Genomic DNA, 21,680 nt, shown 5'->3' on the forward strand with positions numbered 1-21,680 from the left:
CTTTCACACCCCCTTCTCCATAGCTCTGATGTGAATTGCCTCATTGAAGAAGCAGCCAAAATGGAGAAGATCAAGTTTCAGCACATCGTGTCCATCTGTGGGGTTTGCAGGCAGCCCCTAGGTGTTGTGATGACGTTCATGGCCAGTGGCTCCCTGGAGAAGATGCTTTCCACTCACAGCTTTGGCTGACAGCTCAAGATCTGCACTATCCATGAGACCATCCTGGCCATGAACTTCCTCCACAGCATTAAACCGCCGCTGCTCCATCTGGACCTCAAGCCAGGCAACATCCTCCTAGACAGCTACACGCATGTCAAGGTGAGGACCCTGTCTGTCCCCTGCCACTCCAGAGTCTTCTCCATATGAGCTGGATTATCTACTGTCTGGTTGGCCTGTCAAAGAGTTCTAAGCAGCTCCCTTCATGGCCAAATACTAAAGGCAGGGATCACACCCAAAACAGATGGATGCATAATTAAATTTGGGGCATGAAACTAGGTATCAGGATGCCTGCAATAACCCTCTTTGGACCTCAGTCTTCCATTTCCAATGTGGACAGAATCATCTCTATCCCATTCTTTGATTCAAGTAATGATGTGTGTAAGTGAGATGTTTTTAAGAAGGGTCATGATGACCTTTTGTGGTTTTTTTTGTTGTTGTTGTTTTTTCAGTTCCTAAGATTTGTTACACTTTCATTCTGCCCTGGAACCTTTGCACATTCTATTTACACTGTCAAGAACAGCATTCCCCTAGTCCCTCCTTGTCTAGCAAAGCTCTCCTCATCTTTCAGCTCTCAGCTTAAATAACACCTCCTCAGGGAAGTTTTCCTTGATCCACCCCCACATGCCTCTGTTATATATCCTCACTGTGTCTGTCTCTTCATATTGCTAACCCCAATTGTAAGTATATAGTCATTTATGAAACTGTTTCATTAATAACTCTACTCCTTATTTGAATAACCACTTAGAAGAGTAATGGGTGTGGGGGGTTCATCTTTCATAGAAGAAATTGGCTTTTTTCTTTTTTTTGGCCACGTTGGATCTTCATTGTGGTTTGTGGGCTCTTTGTTGTGGCCCGTGAGGGCTTTCTTTAGCTGTGGCATGTGGGCTTCTCGTTGCGGACCACGGACTCTAGCGCACACAGGCTCAATAGTTGCACCTCGTGGGCTTAGATTCCCCACAGCATATGGGGTCTTGGTTCCCCAACCAGAGATTAAGTTCGTGTCCCCTGCATTGGAAGGTGGATTCTCAACCACTGGACCACCAGGGAAGTCCCGGTTTCATCTTTCTTATCTGCTGTCTGATTCTCAGTACCCAGCCTGGTTGGAATTCAGTGAACTGGCAATTGGTATATGAATGAATCAATGGATGGAAGCAGAGTGTGGGATAAATATACATGGTGTCAATGCTTCAGGGCCCATGGAAGTGGGATGAACAGAAGCTCACCAAAGGCAGCAACTTTATCCACAGACCCTTCGGGTAATGGCCACACCTACCAAGTACTCATTGTGCACCAGGCGCTATCTAAGTGCTTTTTGTTTATTTCCTCATTTAATGCTCATAATAGCACTACGAGTTAAGTTCTGGTATTATTCCCATTTTATAGATGAGGAAATGGAGGCTCTGAGAAGGTAACTTGTCCGAGGTCATCCTGTCGTCCACGGTAGCTATGGGAGAGAGCCTGTCCTCTCAGTGACTACACAACAGTGGAAATGAGGAAGGTGGGAGGGATGAGGAACTCAGGCAGATTTCTGGAAGCAAGACCCTATTGCCCTCCCACCCCCACCCTGGGCTTCCTTCCAGGTTTCAGACTTTGACCTGTCCAAGAGGATGGAACAGTCGACCCAGATGCAGTGCATCAAGAGGTCAGCTCTGCAGGGCACCCTCAGCTACATCCCCCTGAAATGTTCCTGGAGAGTAACAAGGATCCAGGGCCCAAATACGACATGTACGGGTGAGCTGGGGGCGGGGCTCCCGGCCACATACCCAGCAAGCAGCTTGCTGTCACCATGCTGCCTGGACCCCAAGGCCCAGAGGGCAGGACAGGGGTGACGTCGGGTCCCGCCCTGCCCATGTGGGAGGAGGAGGGGTGCGGCGGGACTCCGGCCAAAGAGGCTTTGCCCGGGATTTTGTGGTCCACGGGGCCCCTCTGGCTGGATACCCGAGGAAGTCACTCAGGGCACACTTGCCCTGTCTGCAGCTTCGGGATCGTGATCTGGGAGATCCTCACTCAGAAGAAGCTGTAGTCAGGTAGCAGGTGACAGTCGTGTCGTCAGATGGGGACCTGGAAGGGACTGTGGGAGGCGGGGGGTTCGTGGGGGCGGGGCAGGTGCAGGTTTATGTTGGGGACCTCACCCTCCTACCTTCCTCCCCATGCTTTCTAGAGCTCACATGACAGTGAAAGAAAGGGCAAACTTCAGCCCAGACCATGCTTTCTGCCTCTGATATTCTGCTTCAAAATATTCTTTCCTGTCTCTCCCACCCCCCAGCCCTGCCATGGTGTCAGGTAAACAGACTGTCAGGGAACTTGGATAATCTAGCAAAGTTCAAAATCAAAGCCTATAACTAGGCCTGCCAGTCAGTCCGGCTGCCTTTGGACAGCAAAGGCTCACAGTGAGGGGCCATGGCCAGTCTCGGCCTGGGAGGATCTGGAGGCGGTCCAGAGACCTGGCTGCTCAAATCTAAGCCTCCTGCCAATGCAGGAGACATACGAGAAGTGGGGTTGATCCCTGGGCCAGGAAGACCTCCTAGAGGAGGACATGGCAACCCACTCCAATATTCTTGCCTGGAGAATCCCAAGGACAGAGGATCCTTGTGGGCTACAGTCCCTAGAGCTTCAAAGAGTCAGACATGACTGAAGCAATGCTTGTGCATGCACACACACACACACACACACACACACACTCCTTCAAGACAGGGTCCCAACTTGCCTGCTTCCTGATGCTCATGTGCGGGTGCCCCTAAGCCCGGGGCTGGGTTTTGAGAGGAGGTACAGGAGACATGGTAGAGGGAAAAACATTTAAAATGGGGAAGAACTGCAGGCCAACCTGTGGCTTCTTCTGCTGTGTCTCTGTTTCTTGGGGACTTCCCTGTAGCTCAGATAGTAAACAATCTGCCTGCAACGCAGAAGACCCAGGTTCGATCCCTGGGTTGGGAAGATCATCTGAAGAAGAAAATGGCAACCCACTCCAGTATTCTTGCCTGGAGAATCCCATGGACAGAGGAGCCTGGCGGGCTACAGTCCATGGGGTTGCAAAGAGTCAGACACGACCGAGAATCTAACACTACACTACTAATGTTTCTTGGAGCAGACATCATAGAGGAGACAGACATGGCTGCTTTTGCTGCTCCAGAGTCCGGTGGCCCACCGTGAGAGCGAGGCCTTGGCTGGGAAGGTGTCCTGCGCAGCGTGCCGGCCCGGGGAGGTGCGTACATGCGCAGCGGGGCCTCCTCTCCTGGGCACTGAGGATGCGCATGCAAGTGTGCGCGCCCCATGAGGCCGCCAGGCTGCGGGGCAGGTGGGGACCAGACTCAGCGCATGCTCTGCTGGCCAAGCTGCACAGTCACTCAGGGATACCTTTTCCTAACTTGCTCGAGGGTGCTCTGAGGGCTGGTGGTGGCCGCGGCCACCCCTGAGAAGGACGTGCCCTCCCTGATGTGTGTGGGGTTAAACAGGGCCAGTCCTGAAGAGGGCGCCCGTGGCTTGCCCCCACTTTCCCGCCCTGCCCGTCAGCATCATCCCTTCTCCGCTGTCCTTACCCGCCTCACCAGGGAACCAGCCGTGAGCTAGTGCAGGACTCTGGGCTGAACCCACAGGGCTACCACCCTGCCTTCCCTGTGGCTCAGGGGCAGTCAAGGCCCTGGGCCACTCTTTCTTAGGCAGGGCATCCCCAGCTCAGGGCCTTCCCCTAGACACAGCTGGTGGTGGCCATGAGCGAGGAGGGGTCTCCTGGCACAGGGTGGGAGGAGTGTCTTGAGAGGTGAAGGGAGGAGGCGAGGCTGGCATGGACCAGAACCACCCTGCATTTATCTGATCCGCCCCCTGTCTTCCGGTTCCCCAGGTCAGTGAGGAGATCTGCCAGGAGCTAACAGACTCTTGAGAGTCCCTTGGACTGCAAGGAGATCCAACCAGTCCATCCTAGAGATCAGTCCTGGGTGTTCATTGGAAGGACTGATGCTGAAGCTGAGATTCCAATACTTTGGCCATCTGATGCGAGGAGCTGACTCATTTGAAAGGACCCTGATGCTAGAAAAGATTGAGGGCAGGAGGAAAAGGGATGACAGAGATGAGATGGTTGGGTGGCATCACCAACTCAATGGACATGAGTTTGAGTAAACTCCAAGAGTTGGTGATGGACAGGGAGGCCTGGTGTGCTGCAGTCCATGGGGTCGCAAAGAGATGGACACGACTGAGCCACTGAACTGAACAGACAGCGGTGAGTCCAGACAGGTCTCAGCTGGAACCTGAGAATGCACAGCAGAGGAGAAAGGGAACTCAAACCAATTTTCTGCCATCCTCCCTGGCCTACCCTCCTCTGCAGGCCTGGAGTCTGTGTTCCCTTTCTGGGCACCCGGCCCTGAGTTCCAGAAATGCCCGTGCCCCTGGGGGGCCTGGCTCTGCTTCCCCTTCAGGACTGTGTTCTTTTGGGGCTGGACTCCTCCCTCCCTGGCCGGGGAAAGCGGAACATCAGTTTTCAATCCTGGTGGCATAATGGAATTTCTTGAGGAAATGAAAGAGTATCCGATGCCTGAGCCACCCTAGAACAATTTATTTACTCAGAATCTCTTGGGGTTTGGTCTGAGCAGTGATTTCCATTTGTTTGTGTTTTTTTTTTTTTTTTTTTTTTCGTTTTGGAAATTGTTGCTTTTAATTCTAATACACCACTGGGTAGAGCAGGAGGAAATGGGTCCCTGAGCACCTCCGGAGGAGTTCACATCACGGAGCTCCACCACAAATTTATCTTCAATTTCATTTATTTACTTTGTGCCAGGCACTTCTCCGGAAGTTCTTACCTACAGGATTTGTCTTCCCGATGGCAGCACGAGGTGGGCGTTGCTTGTGTCCTCCTCAGGGATCAGGACCCCCAGGCTCAAAGAGGCAGAGAGCACGTGGTGCTAGGGGGTGGAGTCAGGGTTTACCTCCGGACCGGCCTCTTTCTGCCTCATCCTTACAGGAAGAACTGCCAGACTCAGCTGCTGTCTAGGGCGGTCGAGCCTGAGTAGAGATCCGGGATCTAGGGAAAGGACCTGCACTCACCCCATCCAGGAAACTCTGTTCACTTCCAGGAGGTAGAGGGATGGCTGAGATGACCCCTGGACAAAGTCAGAGGTCCTTTGCTCAATCTTGTCTTCCTCCCATCAGACTCGGGAGACTATTTGAAGCGGGTTCTGCGACTCTCGGGCGGACAGTGAGAGCCTGGTCCCTAGTGATGAGCAGGAGTGCATCTGTGAGAACAAGCTCACCCCCCCTCCACTTCCGGGTAGCCTGGGGCCACCTGGAGCGGGTGAGGCTGCTGCTGGCTCAGGAGGTGGACGTGGACTGCCAGACAGCCCGCGGCTACACGCCCCTCCTCATCACTGCTTAAGATAAGCAGGCTCCTGGAGCACCGCGCAGACGCCAACCTGGTGGATGAGGACGGCTGGGCCCACTTGCACTTTGCAGCCCAGAATGGGGACGACCGCTCTGCCCATCTGCTCCTGGAGCAGGGGGCCTGTGTGGATGCCCAGGAGCACGAGGGGTGGACCCCACTCCACCTGGCAGCACAGAACAACTCTGAGAATGTGGCCCGGCTTCTGGTCTCCCATCAGGCTGACCCCAACCTGTGAGAGGCTGAGGGCAAGACCCCTCTGCATGTGGCCGCCTACTTTGGCCACGTCAGCCTGGTCAAGCTGCCGACAGCCCAGGGGGCGGAGTTGGATGGTCAGCAGAGAAACCTGAGAACGCCACTGCACCTCGCAGTGGAGGGAGGCAAAGGGAGGGCCATCCAACATCCGTTAAAAAGTGGGGTGGCCCCTGATGCCCTCGACCAGAGCAGCTACAGCCCACTGCACACTGCCGCTGCCAGGGGCAAGCACCTTATCTGCAAGATGCTGCTCAGGTATGGGGCCAGCCTGGAGCTGCCGACCCAGCAGGGCTGGACACCCCTGCATCTAGCAGCCTACAAGGGCCACCTGGAGATCATCCACCTGCTGGCTGAGAGCCAGGCCGATGTGGGGGCTCCTGGAGGCATGAACTGGAGCCCCCCTGCACCTGGCTGCCCGCCACGGGGCAGAGGTGGTGGTGTCCACCCTCCTGAAATGTGGGGCTGACCCCAATGCCGCTGAGCAGTCGGGCTGGACGCCCCTTCACCTGGCGGTCCAGAGGGGGGGCCTTCCTGAGCATCATCCACCTCCTGGAGCACTGTGTGAATGTCCATGCCCGCAACAAGGTGGGCTGGACCCCTGCCCACCTGGCCATTCTCAAGGACAATATGGCCATCCTCAAAGTGCGGGTCAAGGCTGGCGCCCAGCTGGACATCCAGGAAGGGGTTGGCTGCACACCCCTGCAGCTGGTCCTCCGGAGCCAGAAGCAGGGCATCATCACCTTCCCAGAGGGCAGAGAGCCCTCACTGGCCATTCTGGGCAGAGCTGAGCCAGGAGCCCAGATGGAAGCTTAGACCGCCTGGGGTCTCCTTCCCTGTAAGGAACACAGGCTGGTGGAAGTGAGCCTGGGCTCCTGGCAGGGCCCTTTCCCTGTGCTTGCCGCTTGCCCCTGTGACCTGGAGAGGAGACAGGAACCTGGTCCCCTGGGTGACGGAGGGGCAGGGAGATGGGCACTGAGACTGTAGCTGGGGAAGCAGCCCCTGGCTGGAGACCTCCTTTCAGCCCCTCCTCCATGTGTATCTCGAGCAGACTCTCAGCCTGCTTCTCGCTGCTGCTGCTGCTGCTGCTACGTCGCTTCAGTCGTGTCCGACTCTGTGCGACCCCATAGACGGCAGCCCACCAGGCTCCCCCGTCCCTGGGATTCTCCAGGCAAGAACACTGGAGTGGGTTGCCATTTCCTTCTCCAATGCATGAAAGTGGAAAAGTAAAAGTGAAGTCGCTCAGTTGTGTCCGACTCTTAGCGACCCCATGGACTGCAGCCTACCAGGGTCCTCCGTCCATGGGATTTTCCAGGCGAGAGTACTGGAGTGGGGTGCCATTGCCTTCTCTGGCTCCTCACTGCACCCAGACTCAAGCCCCCACAGAGAGTTCCCTCTTTATTCCCAGATTCCTTCCACCTTTAATCAGTTGCCCCTGAACTCACAGGAGCCCTTGCATCCTGGAACTCACTCTGAAGGAGAAGGGAGGCACAGAGAAGAGGGAAGCGCTCCCTCCCAGGTCATGTCGGTATGACTGGGGCAGGGTCAGGACAGACAGACACATGTGTTTATGGAGGGACAGGCGCTAAAAGCTCAGAGGAAATGTCCATTTCAGGCTGAGAGCCCTAGCCAGCCCCCTGTTGCCACACTGACCGCCTCCCTGGTGGCCCTGGCCCCAGCGCCCAGGTCTGCTATATAGTCTCTTGTGGGGGACGGGAGGGTCTGCTCCAGCTTCTCGTGAGTGATCCTATATGGGACGCTGGTCCCTGTCCCCCCAGCCTCACCCTCACTCTGTCCAGTTAAATGACCAAACCTAACTTCAATAAAGTTTCAAATCTAACTTCAATAAAGCTGTGTTTCTGAGTAACTCCCAAGAGGTGGACTGAGCTACAGGGCCAGGTTGGATATGAGGGCCAGTAGTGTTAGTACGGGGTGTGTGTGTATGTGTGTGTGCACATGTGTCGTGTGTGTATGACGTGTACGTGTGAGTTCCCACCAGGGAGGAGGCGGGGGGCAGATGTGGGGAAGTGAGGGGATGGTGATGTCACTTGGGGGGCGGGGTGGCGATGTCACCTGGGGGGCGGGGTGGTGATGTCACCTAGGGGCAGGGTGGTGATGTCACCTGGGGGTGGGGTGGTGATGTCATCTGGGGCAGGGTGGTGACATCACCTGGGGGCGGGGTGGTGATGTCACCTGGTGGGGGTGCAGCTCTCTGGGCTCAGTGTGAAGCTCGCTGGGCAGGGACTTCCTCCTGGGAAGCGGCTCAAGGAGCTCTGTCCTGCCCCTGTCAGTCGCCCCCATCAGCAGGGCTGGGCCTGCTCACACTAGCCTTGTGTGACCCAGCCTAGGCTTGCAGCCAGTGGCTTCTGTTTCCTCTCTGGCTCGGCTAGGGCTGGCCCACTGTTGGGAGAGGGTGGGGCAGGACTGTGAGCAAGGGTAGGAGTGCCCTAGGGGTCCTGTCCAGCTCCTTTCTCCCTCTTCATGATGCTGGAGCAGCCCCTCCAACTGAAAAAGTGTTAGTCGCTCAGTTGTGTCTGGCTCTTTGAGACCCCATGGACTGTAGCCCTCTGTCCATGGGATTTTCCCAGGCAAGAATACTGGAGTGGGTTGCTATTTCCTTCTCCAGGGGATCTTCCTAACCCAGGGATGGAACCCGGGGCTCCTGCATTGCAGGCAGGCTCTTTACCGCCTGAGCCACTGGGGAAGTCCCCCTCCAACTCAAGGATGTTTGCAGTTGTCAGAGAAGAGAAAATCTTCTGCCCCAACTGAAACAGGAGGGGAGAGGGCAAGGCACAACATTTAAAAGAATGACATAACCTGAAGACATGCCATCAACATTGAAACCAAGTGGGCCCAAGATGGCAGAAGAGCCAACTCCACTAGACCTTGAGCCTCAATATAGGCTTATGGCAACACATCGGCAAGCTAAGTGACATACCCACCTGACAGACCCTGACATTCTGAGGCCAACCATCAAGGTGGGTGATGGCCCAATTCCTGGAAATCTGTCCCCCCAACTCCTTCCCAAAATAGTTGGAATACTGCTCTTCCTCATTAGCCTGTGAAATTACCCAGCCCTTAAAACTAACCATGCCATATTTTGAGGCAGCTCTCACCTTGAGAGATGACCCACACTCTGTCTGTGGAGTGAGTGGGCCCGGTGGGTTTAAGTCCCAATCTAAGTTATGCGGTTTCACAACCCCTAACGAGCTGCAACCCCAGGCCTGCCTTTGAGTGTCCCCCTCGTGGGCTGCTGCAGTGCCCTTGGCACAGCCTCTGCTCCAGATCCAGAGGTGGAACAGAAGACACCTGTTTGTCCCACGCACATGCCGAGTGCAGGAGTCCTTTCTAGCAACGCTGGCCCCAACGTGTCTCCTATGCTGTGGTCTCTGGATCGTGGTGCCAACCTCAGGGGCCTTGGACACTTCTCCCCACACAAAGCACAGTCTACTGCAGAGAGCCCTGGGAGCAGCTTTGAAAGGGGTCCTGCCCTAGAACACAGGCTATAAATCAAGCCTGCATATTAGGATCTCCTGGGTGAGGTGGGGCAGGGTGAGGAGGAATGTAAGAGTTTTTAAAACACCTGGCCCCACCCTTGAGCAGTTAAACCAGAACTGACCCCACCCTAAGCCAGTTAAACCTAAACCAGGGTGGTGGTGGTTTAGTCCCTAAGTCATGTCAACTCTTGGGATCCCATGAACTGTAGCCTGCCAGGCTCCTCTGTCTATGGGATTCTCCAGGTGAGAATACTGAAGTGGGTTGCCATTTCATTCTTGAGAAGATCTTCCCCACCCAGGAATTGAACTCGGGTCCCCTGCATTGCAGGCAAATTCTTTACTGACTGAGCTATGCCCTGAGATCCTGATATCAGCTGGAGAACAGCCAAGGCTGAGGATAACCGCCAGGGGGCGTCCTGTGGTTTTTCTCTCTGTGTCCTTCTTAGCATCACCGTGAAGACAGTCACTGGCCAGCAGCCCAGGGTGGTGGTCTTTTCCTCTCCTGGTTGGATAAGTGGGGACCCCGGGGGCCGGGACAGGGTGAACTCAGTGGACTATTCCATCCGCCTGCTCTCTGCTGCCTGGCCCATCCTCCTTGGGCAAAACTTGTAGTTCCAAATGCCCCTGGGAGCTGTGTCTTTTCTAGAACATGCTGGAGCAAGAAGAGGGAAAGAGGGGACATGATGGTGTTTGTTTCTCCTCACACCCTGAGATCTGAGTTTAGCTCCACGCCTAGGATTCTGAACGAGCCAGAGAAGGGGTGTGGAGCTTCATGTTCAAAGCCAAGTGAGCGCAGATCAATAGTCAGGAGAGAACCACGGAAGGGCAATAGTGTCTGACTTATCCTATTGGGATAAGGGCTTCCTCTGTGGCTCAGTTGGTAAAGAATCTGCCTGCAAGGCAGGAGACCTGGCTTCGATCCCTGGGCTGGGTTGGGAAGATCCCCTGGAGAAGGGAATGGCTACCCACTCCAGTATTCTGGCCTGGAGAATTCCATGGACTGTATAGTCCATGGGGTCACAAAGAGTCAGACACAACTGAGTGACTTTCACTTTCACTATCCTATTAGGAAGAGTTTGAGGAGAGAATTTGAAGAACCAAGTTAGAAAAAGTAAATGATTTTTTTGGGTTTTGCACCTATTGTCCCATAAATGGCGAGGATCCCACAGAGATGCAAACAGGATTATCCCTAGGATTCACTTCAGTTCTGATGACCCCAGGGTCTAAACAGTGATTCCCCAGACCCTTGCTTTCTCTACTCTCTTCCTCCAAGAGATAATGGAGTTCGCAGTGTCAGGCCAGCTCCAGCCAAGACAGCCCTTTTGTTGCCTACTAGCACCTTCTTCTCCCTTCCCGAGCCATCCCAAGCCAGACACAGACACAGACCCTACAAACACACACAGCTTCTACCCTGAGTGCCATTTCAGCACAGCTGCCTTCTAGGGGTTTCCTAGGGATATTTAGAATTGGATTTTACTAAGGCCCTTGAAATTCCCAAGGAGAGGATCTCAGTTGAATTTCAAACCTGTTTAGGGGGGATTGGGGTGGAGGAGGAGAGGAACCTTTGATTTCCTACTGGACATTTCCACGTGGGGGTCCTACAGACCCTTAAACTCAGTGTCCCAAACTGAACCCCTAGAAGCCCTACTCCTTGCCCTTTTCCCTCACTTAGTTCTTGTTTAGTCTGAGTCGTGTCTGACTCCTTGCGACCCATGGACTGCAGCATGCCAGGCTTCCCCATCCTTCACTATCTCCCAGAGTTTGCTCAAACTCATGTCCATTAGATGGACGTGCCATTGAGTCATTTAGTTGCGGGGACCCCAGTCCCCAATCTAGGAGTCTTTCTAGACCAGTACTGTCCAACAGAACTTTCCAGGAGGACAGAAATATTCCATGTCTGCCACTAATTCCATGTGCTGCTGAGCACTTGAAATGTGGCTGATGCAACCGAGGGATCCGATTTTTCATTTTGATCTGTTAAATCTGAGCAGCCACAGGTGGCTGGTGCATAGACAGGGGGGTTTACCCTCCTCTCCCTCTCCCCTCGCCCCCCCATCCAATCAGTTACTAAGCTCACCGGGAAGGGCTTTCCAGGAGCTGCAATGTTGGAGAACGACAAGGACATAGAGGACAAGGGGCAAGGTGTGGACTAGCTGGAAGGGGTGGGGACCTCAGAGGCCGGGGAATGTGAACGAGCAACGAGCCTGTTTGTGGGTGTGGACAGCCCAGCGGAAGAGCAGATGGTAGGCAAGAGGGTGGGCACTTCACAGGGAGACCTTGACACCCTTCCTAACTCCAGAGCTTGGACTCAGCGTGCAGGGGAGTTGGGAGCTGTGGTCACTCCACCGAGAAGGAGGATTCCATCAGAACAAACCGTGTCTTCCAAAGACCCCTCACCACATGTAGGAGGAGGAAAGGGGTGATAGAGACGGGAGTCCTCCTGTGAGGGGCCTTGGAGTCTGGCAGAGCTGGGGTGGATTCTCTCTTTTTTTTTTTATATTTATTTATTTGACTGAACTGGGTCTTAGCTGCAGCATGCGGGACCTAGATCCCTGACCAGGGATTGAATCCGGGCCCTCTGCATTAGGAGCACAAAGTCTTAGCCACTGGACCACCAGGGGAGTCCCTGGGGTGGCTTCTTTACCTTGACTCTGAGCGCCGCCTCCCTCTCTGTAACACGTACTGTTGAGGGGATGAAATGAGAGGATGCACGTCGCCAGTCTGTACAGGAACTCCCTTCACTTTCTCCTCCATCGTTCCGGTCCCACCTTTTTCTCATCATCATTTTGTTCACCTACTCACTACCCTCTGTCTAGACAATCCTCAACACCACTGCTTAAGCCAATACATCCCACCCCCCACCCCCCACCCACCAAGGAGAGCCCTGGGAGATGAAAAGTGAAAGACCTTCAATTGTATCCGACTCTTTGCGACCCCATGGACTATCCAGTTGATGAAATTCTCCAGGCCAGAATACTGGAGTGGGTAGCCTTTCCCTTCTCCAGGGGATCTTCCCAACCCAGGGATCGAACCCAGGTCTCCTGCATTGCAGGGGGATTCTTTACCAGCTGAGCCACAAGGGAAGCCCAAGAATACTGGAGTCGGTAGCCTATCCCTTTTCCAGGGGATCTTCCCGACCCAGGAATTGAAACGGGGTCTCCTGCATTGCAGGGGATTCTTTATCAGCTAAACCACCAGGGAAGCCCCGCCTTGGGAGACGGCACTGCTTGTCTAGCTGTCCCAGAGATGCTGATGGGATTTGTTCTGCCTGGGAGGCCTCCTGGTTGTGGGGTCAGGAGTCCAGAAGGAGCAGAGGGGTCGGCAAGCTGTGTTAGCAGGAGTTAAAGGCAGGGAGGAAGTCCAGACCGACCCTGGGAACCAGTCCCCAGGTGCGGCACCTCACACTGCAGTCGTGGGGGTTCCCCCAGGGAACCCAACCCCACTGAAAAAGCCTGGGACTGAAAAGACACTCTAGAAGTATCAAGGAATGAGGGGGCTGGGAGACTGTCCCACCAAAGCCAACCCGGGAAGGTGGAGCTCCGTGAAAGAGTGCTGGACTGGACGGAGGATGGGCCTGGTCTCCAGCCCGTGGCCGGGAGCGGGGGAGGCACAGCCAGTGGGCAGAGCACCAGCGGGGCCTCGGGGCTTCCTGAGCACAGGAACAGCAGCTCAGGTCCTCTGTTCAAGACCATTCACCGCCTTCCCACCCCCACCAGCATCCACAGAACACAGTTCCAGAGGGGGCTCCAGAGGGGCCTCCAGCACCCCCAGGCCCGCTTGCCTCTGGCCCTCCAGCTGGTCCTGCTTCCCTTCGTGGTCCCGGGCCCTTCTTCTCCCAGTGTGGGTCAGAGGCCTACCTATCATCTTTCAAGACCCAACTCACCTGTCCCTGCCCGCGAAGACATCTCCAATTGCCTGGCCGGAGACAGTCACTCTGTCCCAAAACTCCCTACAGCGAGGTTCCTGCCTGGGTGTGAGCCCATCACTGCTGCTGCTGCTAAGTCGCTTCAGTCATGTCCGACTCTGTGTGACCCCATGGACGGCAGCCTACCAGGCTCCTCTGTCCATGGGATTTTCCAGGCAAAAGTAGTGGAGTGGGTTGCCGTTGCCTTCTCCCCATCACTGCATCTGCTTATTTCCGCATTCTATTAATACCTGGTCCTCCCTTCGCACTCCATCCATGCCTGCTGGGTCAGATACAGGCAGCAGGGTTGTTACTGTAACTGAAGGGATGGCGGTAGCTGCCAGGCAGGGCTGAGGTGAGGAGGGAAGGTGTCAGGGGCTGGGTAGTGGAAAGACCATGAAGCTGGGCCATCCGCTAGCATATGACCTTGTGTGTGTGTTAGTCACTCAATCATACCTCAGTCTTTGCAACCCTATGGACTGTAGCCCACCAGGCTCCTCTGTCTGTGGGATTTCCCAGGGAAGACTACTGCAGTGGGTTGCCATGCCCTCCTCCAGGGTATCACGCCGGTGTATGACTTTAGGCTGCTGAAACTTTCTTAGACTTGGTTGCATCATCTAACAGCTTATCTCCTGCTTATCTAACTGGCTTGTGATAATAATCAGATGCCCTGTGGTCAGAGGGCAGATCTGTTAGTAAGCACTCAACACATTATTTTCTTGCAATTTCTCCCAAGTCAGAGGAATTTTTCTCTTGGAGGAGGACCCCAACAACCCAGCCTTCTGCAGTCTTTTGTCAAGGATACTCTTGGAAGGAGCTGACTATTTTTCTTTGCCAACCCATCCAGAGGAAGAAGGGGTGGCTCTCCTTCAGTACCTTGGGGGTCGGCTGTGACCCTGGGACCTCTTGCAACACACCTGAAGTAGTATCAGGCCAGCTGGAGGGCAGGGCAAGCCCCATCAGTGGGCCATGCCCCCGACACACAGCTTCGAGGCCCCAGGAGACATACAAGCGCTTCCATGTCAGCAAAGTAAGGCGGCCATGCCTGCATCCACCAGGAGAGGGAAGGGTCCAGGGTTGATGTTCCAGTGGGCAGAGGCACAGCGTGAGGGCTCAACCTGCTCCGAAGATGAAGAGGATGGGGGATAGGGCAGGGGAAGCGATTTGGACCTGACTGAGATCGGCCTGGGTGAGGGTGTCCCTGCTTTGGGCTTTTTGGCTCTGTAACCCACAGCAGCACCTGCTGTGGGAAGAACTAGACCACAAAACTTGTCTCCTCCAGGCAATTTCCTTTCTCTCTTGCCCACGCCATCCTTTCCGTGGCCTGGATGCAGCTCGGAGCCCGGCCTCCTTAGACTACACTCATGGGGCCAATAGGACAGTGTTTGCAGTTGCACCTGGTCAGGAAAACCCTATGAAAGAAACCCCCTGCCTCTCCCATGTCCCAGCTGGTACCACCTCCCTCCCCCCAACTCCTGGCTTCTTCCTCAGCATCTGACTCCTAGCATCTGACCCTGAGGATCCGGGGGTTTGGGGGTGTGGGGTCTGCCTTCCTCTCTCCAGCCTCACACACACATCTCCAGACAGAGCTGGGTGAAGATGGCAGAAAGCAGCATCGAGTGAGGTGGTCACGCAGCATCCTCTGTGGACTTGGACCTGCACAGCTCCAACCACGTAAAAGTCCTTTCCGGACGCCCTGCCGGCTGGGGGCTGTGCCCAGCAGCACTCACCTTGCTTTGCTTGCCAAGTAGCAGAGCTGGGATGGGAGAGGGAGTGGGAAGCTGATCCTGCCAAGTGCCCCCTTCTCCCGTCCCCCAGAGATCCACTAAGCCAGCGTCGTCTCCCTCTGCAAAGAGGGTCTACTCTCTCCCCGCCAGCTTCCTACTTCCCTTGATTCCCCCAGAGCCAGAGGCAAGGGAGGGATGCCTGGTTGGTAGGAGGGGACCTTTAGTCACGTGGATGCCCAGACTCCTGCCTACTGCTACTGAAAACCCACCAAAACCTGCTCCTCCTAACTTGCACGCCCACCCCCAGCACATACTCATGTGGTCCAGCTGCGCAAACGGTCATTGTTCTACTCACAGTCACCCTACGGGCCACACCCTAAAAGTCTGGTCCCACATGGTTTTCTTTTTCTCTCTCCTGTTTAAAAAAATTTTTTTCCTGACTACAGTGCCTTCTCCTAGCTTCACTCAGGGCTGGTCAGGGAAGGGGCTGGATGAATAACATCAGATGCAGAGTTGAAAGGCCTGGGCTCAAAGGCCAGCCTTGACCCCTGACAACCACCCTCCCTATTTGAAAGGCCTCTCCTCTGTAATGGGGGGTCATATGGACTGACCACCGGGGGTCACAAGGAGGGAGGACAGCATGTGAGGCAGAGGTGTCTGCCAAAGCCACGGACACAGCCTGGGTCCTGGGGCCCAGGAGGGTGGAGAGGCAGGGGGGCACAGGCCGGGCCACACATCCGCAGGACAGGGGTGGTGTGGGAAGGCAACCCAGGTAGGTGGGCCCCCCAGCAAACCCCCAAAGCACACTAGTCCTCAAAGCCCCTGGGTGCAGGCAGCTGACTGCCCTGTTCTGAGCCCACCCGGAGCAGAACGTGCAGTCGCTTCCAGGGGCCTCCGCCCCACCATCGAGGAAATTCTCTGCCATCAGACTTCCTGCCCTCCCCAGGTCCCTAGCTATTTGCTCCGGGGTCAAGGCACCCTGGGGCTGCTACCTCCAGAGTCGCCCTCGTCATCTAGGTAAAGAGTGCCACGGGGCTGGGCATTGCGTGCCCGTGACAGTGGTCGCCGCACCCAGCCAGGACCCTCCCCAGAGCTTTCACCACCACTGTGTGATTGTTGGGCTAACGCCCGACGTCCACTGGATTGTGAACTCCGCAAAAGCAGGGATGGTAACCCCTTCTTCACTGCTCATTCCTAGCACTTCACTCAGGGTCTGGAGTACCATAAACAGTTGTTCAGTGAATATTCACCGAGTAAGACCATGCTGGGTCGATGGATGGATGGATGGATGAATGGATGCAGTTTATCCTGCACTAGCACTTTTTCAATTCCTGGGACATCTCCTGAGCCCGTGGCCACCTGGACCTCCTCCAGAGCCCAGCAGGGGATGAATAAGGGACTGAAGATTTGGAGACTCGCGGCCACAAGCAGACATCTGAGAGGATGGCTGCACTGCGCCCCACCGTGCCTGACCAGGAAGGCTCCTGCATTAAGTGGTGCATCCTGGCAGCACTCTGGGGGAGGGCGCCCGGTGTGCAGACTCCATGTTCCATAAAGGCAGATCAATGATCCTTTGATTAAAAGGCATTCTACAGACAAAGACTGGCATGGAGGCGGAAGCACAGGGGAATGGCCAGGAAAGAGAAAATCAGAGGGCTGCTATACCCAGCCTGGGGCTCCCTTCTGCCCTCGCTGATCGGGGCAAAGGAGTCAGCCAGGGCCTGGGCTGCCCCCTTCCACCTTGTGCTCCTGGGTCCCCCGCCATCCCTTTGCCCCCGAAGCACTGAGGGGGGAGGAGGTGGAGCCCAGCCCTCCCCCTGCCCACTCCAGCTGTCAATCTGCTGTCTGGCACAAAGACTTGAAGCTTCGTGACAGCTGTGGGCAGCTTTCCCCACCCCGCCTCCCACCCCTGCCTGCCCTCTTCCCCTCTTCTGTCAGTGCTCTCCCCAACCTGCTCTCAGGCTACCTTCCCTCCCTCCCTCCCTTCCCTCTCTCCTTCCTTCCTCCCTCCTCTCTTTTTCTCTATCTGTCCTTTTGTCATCTCTTCCACCCTGTGTGACCCCCTAAGATTTCTAATGGTAACAGGAGTTTTTAAGCTCCTGTTCCAGGACAAGATCATTCATAGACTGTGTGTGCGTGTGTGTGTGCACGTGTGTGTGCGTGCATGTGTGTGTGCACGTGTGTGTGTGTGCACATGCCCTCATGCATGTGCCTTGACTCCCGGGTGGGTAACAGAGCTGAGACGTCCTTGGGGGTTCTAGCCCCCTTGGGGGCCTAATGCCTTTCCCAGGAGAGATTGGCTGGGTTATCGACCCCCTCCCCTGAGCTAGACTAGGAGCCTGCTCTGCCCATCTTCTGGAATCGGGTGTTCTGGGGACAGGAGCCTCTCCCAGGGCTTAGTACTATGTTCAGGTTCAGGGAGAAGATCAAAGTCCATAATTAAGTGTTCAGGGCAAGTCAAGTGCTCCAAACTTTTGGTGCTAAAAATATTGTATTTAGCATGCAAATTACGCCCTGACAGCTCCCAGGAGCCTGAGCCCGTGGGTGCCAGCACCTTGTTTGTTACCACCGCTGTTATTCTCAAGGTGGTAAGAATATTCCTCCTTCACTGGCTTGACTTATGTTTCATTTTTAAAAAGTCAAACTTCTGTTGTTGGGTCAGTGCCAAGTCGTGGCCCTGGAAGGCTCAGAGCTGTGACCGGCCTGGAGGCCAGGAGGACACCAGGCCACGTCGCGCAGTAAGTGGGTCCTGATACCAGACGGGGCAAGGCACAGACACAGACCCGGGCAGGGCCGCACCTCAAAGGCCACTGTTTCCGGAAGCCTCGTCTGCCCTGGTGGGTGAGCAGGGCTGAAGCCTGAGCCTGCAGAGGCGCTCGGACCTGGAGAGAGGCGGCGAAGGGCAGGGGGCAGCCTGGCTTGCCCTGCGGCTCTGGTGCTTTAGGGAACCCTGGGGCCTCCACACGATTCCCACTGGAAATGTTCTGCCCCCATCCTGCCAACAGTTGAAGCGCAGGGTCACCCCACAGCAGCTCTGAGCACTCAGGTCCACTGGGGAGGAGGGGCCGGGATAAGGGAGACACACACAGGCACGTACCTCTTCTTCTGGTCCTCCCAGCACAGCCCCTGTGCTCCTCCGCCACCCCCCCCCTCCCAGCACCCAGTCCTGTCCCTCTGACGGTGTCAGGCCCCCCCGCCACCCTGGGGTCTGTCCAGCTCGCAGCCCCGCACACACAGAGCCCTGGCCACACCCGATGCGGAGGACGGAGGGGACACTGCACCCCCCGCCCGAGGGAGCCTGGAGGGGACTCTTGTCAAAGTTTTATTAGTGTGGAGCATGTGTGGTGATGTTACAGAGTGTGGGGCCTGGGGGCCCCCCCAAGAGGAGAGGCTGCCCCTCTCCCTTCAGCAGCCGCTCAGCTGTGGGCCCCTCTAAGGCAGAGGCAACAGAAAAAGGGGACGGGACTGCGAAGAGGCGAGAGGAAGAGAAAAGGACAGTGGCTTGTGGCAGAGGGTGGCAGGCCCCCCACCAAGGACCCCAGACACCTCCAACCCCGGCCCCAGACATGTGACAAGCCCGCCTTCTCTGCCGGAGTCCCCCTTCTCTGCCGGAGCCCCTGCTGGCCCAGCATTTGCTAAGAGAAGGGCTGTACCCGTGTCCGTCGCCAAGCGGGCTTGGGGTGCGGGGTCCTGTCCACACAGATCACCCCCACCCCAGGCCCTTGGAGACCGGGGCTCCTCCCTCTCAGGGGCGTGGAAACCTCCTGGTGGGCAGGGCTGGGATCAGGACCACCGCTGTGGATAAGTGAGTGGCTTCTGCCAGGCCAGGTGGGAGAAGGGGTGAGGAGTTTGGGCTTCGGCTTCTCTGGAGTCCGTCCAGACCTGGGGTGTACGCGGGTCTCCCAGGCCTGACACTGCCTGTGGCCGTGGCCAGAGCTCTGGCTTCTCAGGTGTGGGCCCTGGGGGGCTGTGACTGTCCACCCCTCCCCACCGCCCGCTCCGGCTCGGCCTGTGAAAACAGGCCTCCGAGCCTCGACACTGGCCCCGCCACCCCAGAGCCCCAGAGAAAGGTCGGAGAAGGCAGCTGCGTCTTTGGTGCCAAGGAGAGAGGGTCTGGGAGTGGGCGGGGGGCCCCGTGAGCTGCCCGTGAGCCCGGGGTCCGCCCGTGGCGCCTCGCTCTCTAGCGCTGCCGCTCGCCGCTCCTAGGTGCACGGGCGTTGCAGGACGGGAGCCGAGCTAACACTGCAGGGCCCGCGGGCGAGGACATGGCCGAGGCCGCCCTGCCCCCCTTGCCCGCGGCTCCCGGGGCCCCAGGGGGGGCCGCGGGGCAGGGAAGGGGAGCGGCGGGCTGCTGTGCAGGTAGGCAGCAGGGTCAGCAGTGTAGGATCTTCAGGAAGGCCTTGCGGAACTCGATGTTGAAGGTGGTGTAGATGATGGGGTTCACGGCGCTGTTGACGTAGCCCAGCCACGTGAAGGCGCTGTAGAGCACGGGCGGGATGTTGCAGTCACAGTGTATGTTCAGGATGTGGGTGATGAAGAAGGGCAGCCAGCAGATGATGAACACGCCTGGGGAGAGGGCGGCTGTCAGGGGGCCTGGCGCGGGGCCGGGAGGGGCGGGGCCCGAGTGTACACCGGGTGGGGGAGGGGTGGGGGACCTGGACCCCGATCGCTTGCTGCAGCCCCGCCCAGGCACCAAAGCTCACGCCCAAAAGCCTCGTCTTGCTCACCCTCATTTAGCTGGGTGTCGGGGTGGGGAGCAGGTAGTGGGGGGCGGAGCTGGGTCCCTCACTGCCCCTTTAATTGTTCACAGCATTGGTTCCACTGGGTCTTGGTTGAGGCAAGTAAACTTCCTGATTCCTCAACAATAGCAGCATTAACAACGGTGAACGGTACTGACTTGCGGTTGTAAAATGCTTTCACCACCGTGCATCACTTGATGACCACAACAACCCTGAGACGTAGTCTCCTCTGCTGACAAGGAGACTGAGAGAAGCGACTTGCTCAGGGTCACTAGGTTCTCAAAGCCACGATGGTACACTGGTCAAGTTCAGGTTCTAGAATCGGCATGTGCTTGTATGTGTGCTAAGTTGCTTCACTGGTGTCCCGACTCTGTGCAACCCTATGGACTGTAGCCCGCCAGGCTCTTCTGTCCATGGGATTCTCCAGGCAAGAATGCTGCCTGAGTTTAAATCATGCATCCTCTTTGATCAAGTTACACAAGCTCTCTGAACCTCAATTTCCCCATCTTTAAAATGAGCATAATTATAGCATCTACCTAGTCAGGTATGCCGTTGGGTTTGACCTGTGCCTGAAAAGTGCCAGTCCTGTGACCTACTAGCCTTGGTTAGGGAGTGATGGCAGGTAAGGGAGCCTACATTGCTGGGTCCGTCGCCCAGCCAGGGTTGGGCAGGCCAGGCTGTGGCCAGAGGCCAGGACCGACTCACCGAGAACAATGGCGAGCATCTGGGTGGCCTTCTTCTCCTTCTGCTGGGAGAGCTTCCTGCGGCTCATGGTCTTGAGAGAGGTCCGGGTTTTGCCATTGGGCATGGACTGGATCTCAAAGATCTTGGCAATCTTGGGGTGGTCTTTGGCATGCCCGTTCTTCTCTGGTTTGGCGGGGCTGTCGGGTGTGCTGTGGAGGCCGTGGTGGGATGGGTCGGGGAGGGTCAGCTGGTGGTGGCTGGGGGGGATGGGGCTGTACCGGGTCCTCTCGGGCGGGCTGGTGCTGGAGAGCATCTCCATCTCTAGCTCCTGGGCTCGGCGGGCGGCGTCCTGCACAGAGGCAGAGAGCACTGGGTGGAGCCAGGCAAGCTCTCAGCCCTCAGCCACTCCAGCCTCGCCTGGCCTCACCTGGCCTCACCCAGACTCCCTTATCTCCCTCTGAAGACTCCTGCAAGCACCCCAGAGTCCCTCTGCCAGAGAGGCAAGGGGGATGGTCACTGGGAGGCCAGAGCTGGGTGGGTACAGGACCCAGGGCCCACGACAGCCCCCACCTGCCGGGTCACCCCCAGCCCCTCCCTGGAGCAATCCTCAAGCAGCTTCAATGACCCCACTGCTACACTGTGGGGGCTTCAGGCCCAGGCCCTTCTCTTCCAGGAGCTGAGCAACACTTGCTGAGTGCCAGCCAGGTCCCGGGAGCCAAGCTGGATGCTGAGAGTAAGTTAGTGATTGACGTTTGATGCCTGCCTCTCCAGGAGCTCATGTTCTAACTACAGAGAGGGCACTCTGTTCTCCCCGCCCCGGCTGACCCGAGGCACTTACACCAGCACTCACAGGTGAGCTCCACTTCTCCTGCTAGACCGCTGGAGGTGCCGAAGGACGAACCCCTCTATCCCCACATCTTTCCTGCTGCGCTGATCTGGAGGGCCCTGACCTCAGGTCTTCATGGCCTCCCAGGTCCTTCCCCATGCCCCCTTATTCCAGGCTTTGGGGGCTCAGCCTGAGCTTCTGAAACGCAACCTCACTGTGCCCTGATCCTTGCTCTCAAATGGGTCCTTGGAATCCTGCCCTTGCAGGTGAACATCAACTGTTCAGGTGACAAGCAGGGGCCCTGCTTACTGAAGACACCTGACCTGGACTCGGTGTACAGTCCTCCGCGTGTTCCCTGGCCCCCATCCTCTGCTCATGCTGGGGGAAGGGACATGTGCTGCTTGGCCCCCGGTGCTACTATCCCTGGGCACAGCCTGGGATCTGCTGGGATTCTGGGTTTCTGGGCT

The 21,680-nt window shown here is 56.6% G+C and overlaps 2 protein-coding genes across 4 annotated transcripts in view; one reads left to right on the top strand and one right to left on the bottom strand.

Annotated features, from left to right (window-relative positions):
• ANKK1 (ankyrin repeat and kinase domain containing 1) overlaps positions 1-6,652 on the top strand; it is a 33,346-nt gene extending 26,694 nt beyond the window's left edge. The window contains 13 exon segments of the mRNA XM_061155110.1: positions 24-318; positions 1,800-1,887; positions 1,890-1,950; positions 2,197-2,241; positions 2,486-2,513; positions 3,317-3,421; positions 4,058-4,090; positions 5,355-5,396; positions 5,398-5,460; positions 5,462-5,589; positions 5,591-6,236; positions 6,238-6,360; positions 6,362-6,652. Coding sequence (XP_061011093.1) covers positions 24-318; positions 1,800-1,887; positions 1,890-1,950; positions 2,197-2,241; positions 2,486-2,513; positions 3,317-3,421; positions 4,058-4,090; positions 5,355-5,396; positions 5,398-5,460; positions 5,462-5,589; positions 5,591-6,236; positions 6,238-6,360; positions 6,362-6,652 — 1,948 coding nt within the window.
• Positions 6,653-19,292: 12,640 nt separating this feature from the next.
• DRD2 (dopamine receptor D2) overlaps positions 19,293-21,680 on the bottom strand; it is a 70,684-nt gene continuing 68,296 nt past the window's right edge. For all 3 annotated transcript variants that reach the window (XM_061127564.1, XM_061127421.1, XM_061127509.1), the window contains 2 exons: positions 20,409-20,736; positions 19,293-19,530 (listed from right to left, as the gene is read on the bottom strand). In XM_061127564.1, the coding sequence (XP_060983547.1) occupies positions 19,337-19,530; positions 20,409-20,736 (522 nt within the window). In that variant the 3' untranslated portion in view covers positions 19,293-19,336. The remainder of the gene's footprint in view (positions 19,531-20,408; positions 20,737-21,680) is intronic.

Source organism: Dama dama, chromosome 1 (genome assembly GCF_033118175.1).
Source record: "Dama dama isolate Ldn47 chromosome 1, ASM3311817v1, whole genome shotgun sequence".
NCBI lineage: Eukaryota > Metazoa > Chordata > Mammalia > Artiodactyla > Cervidae > Dama > Dama dama.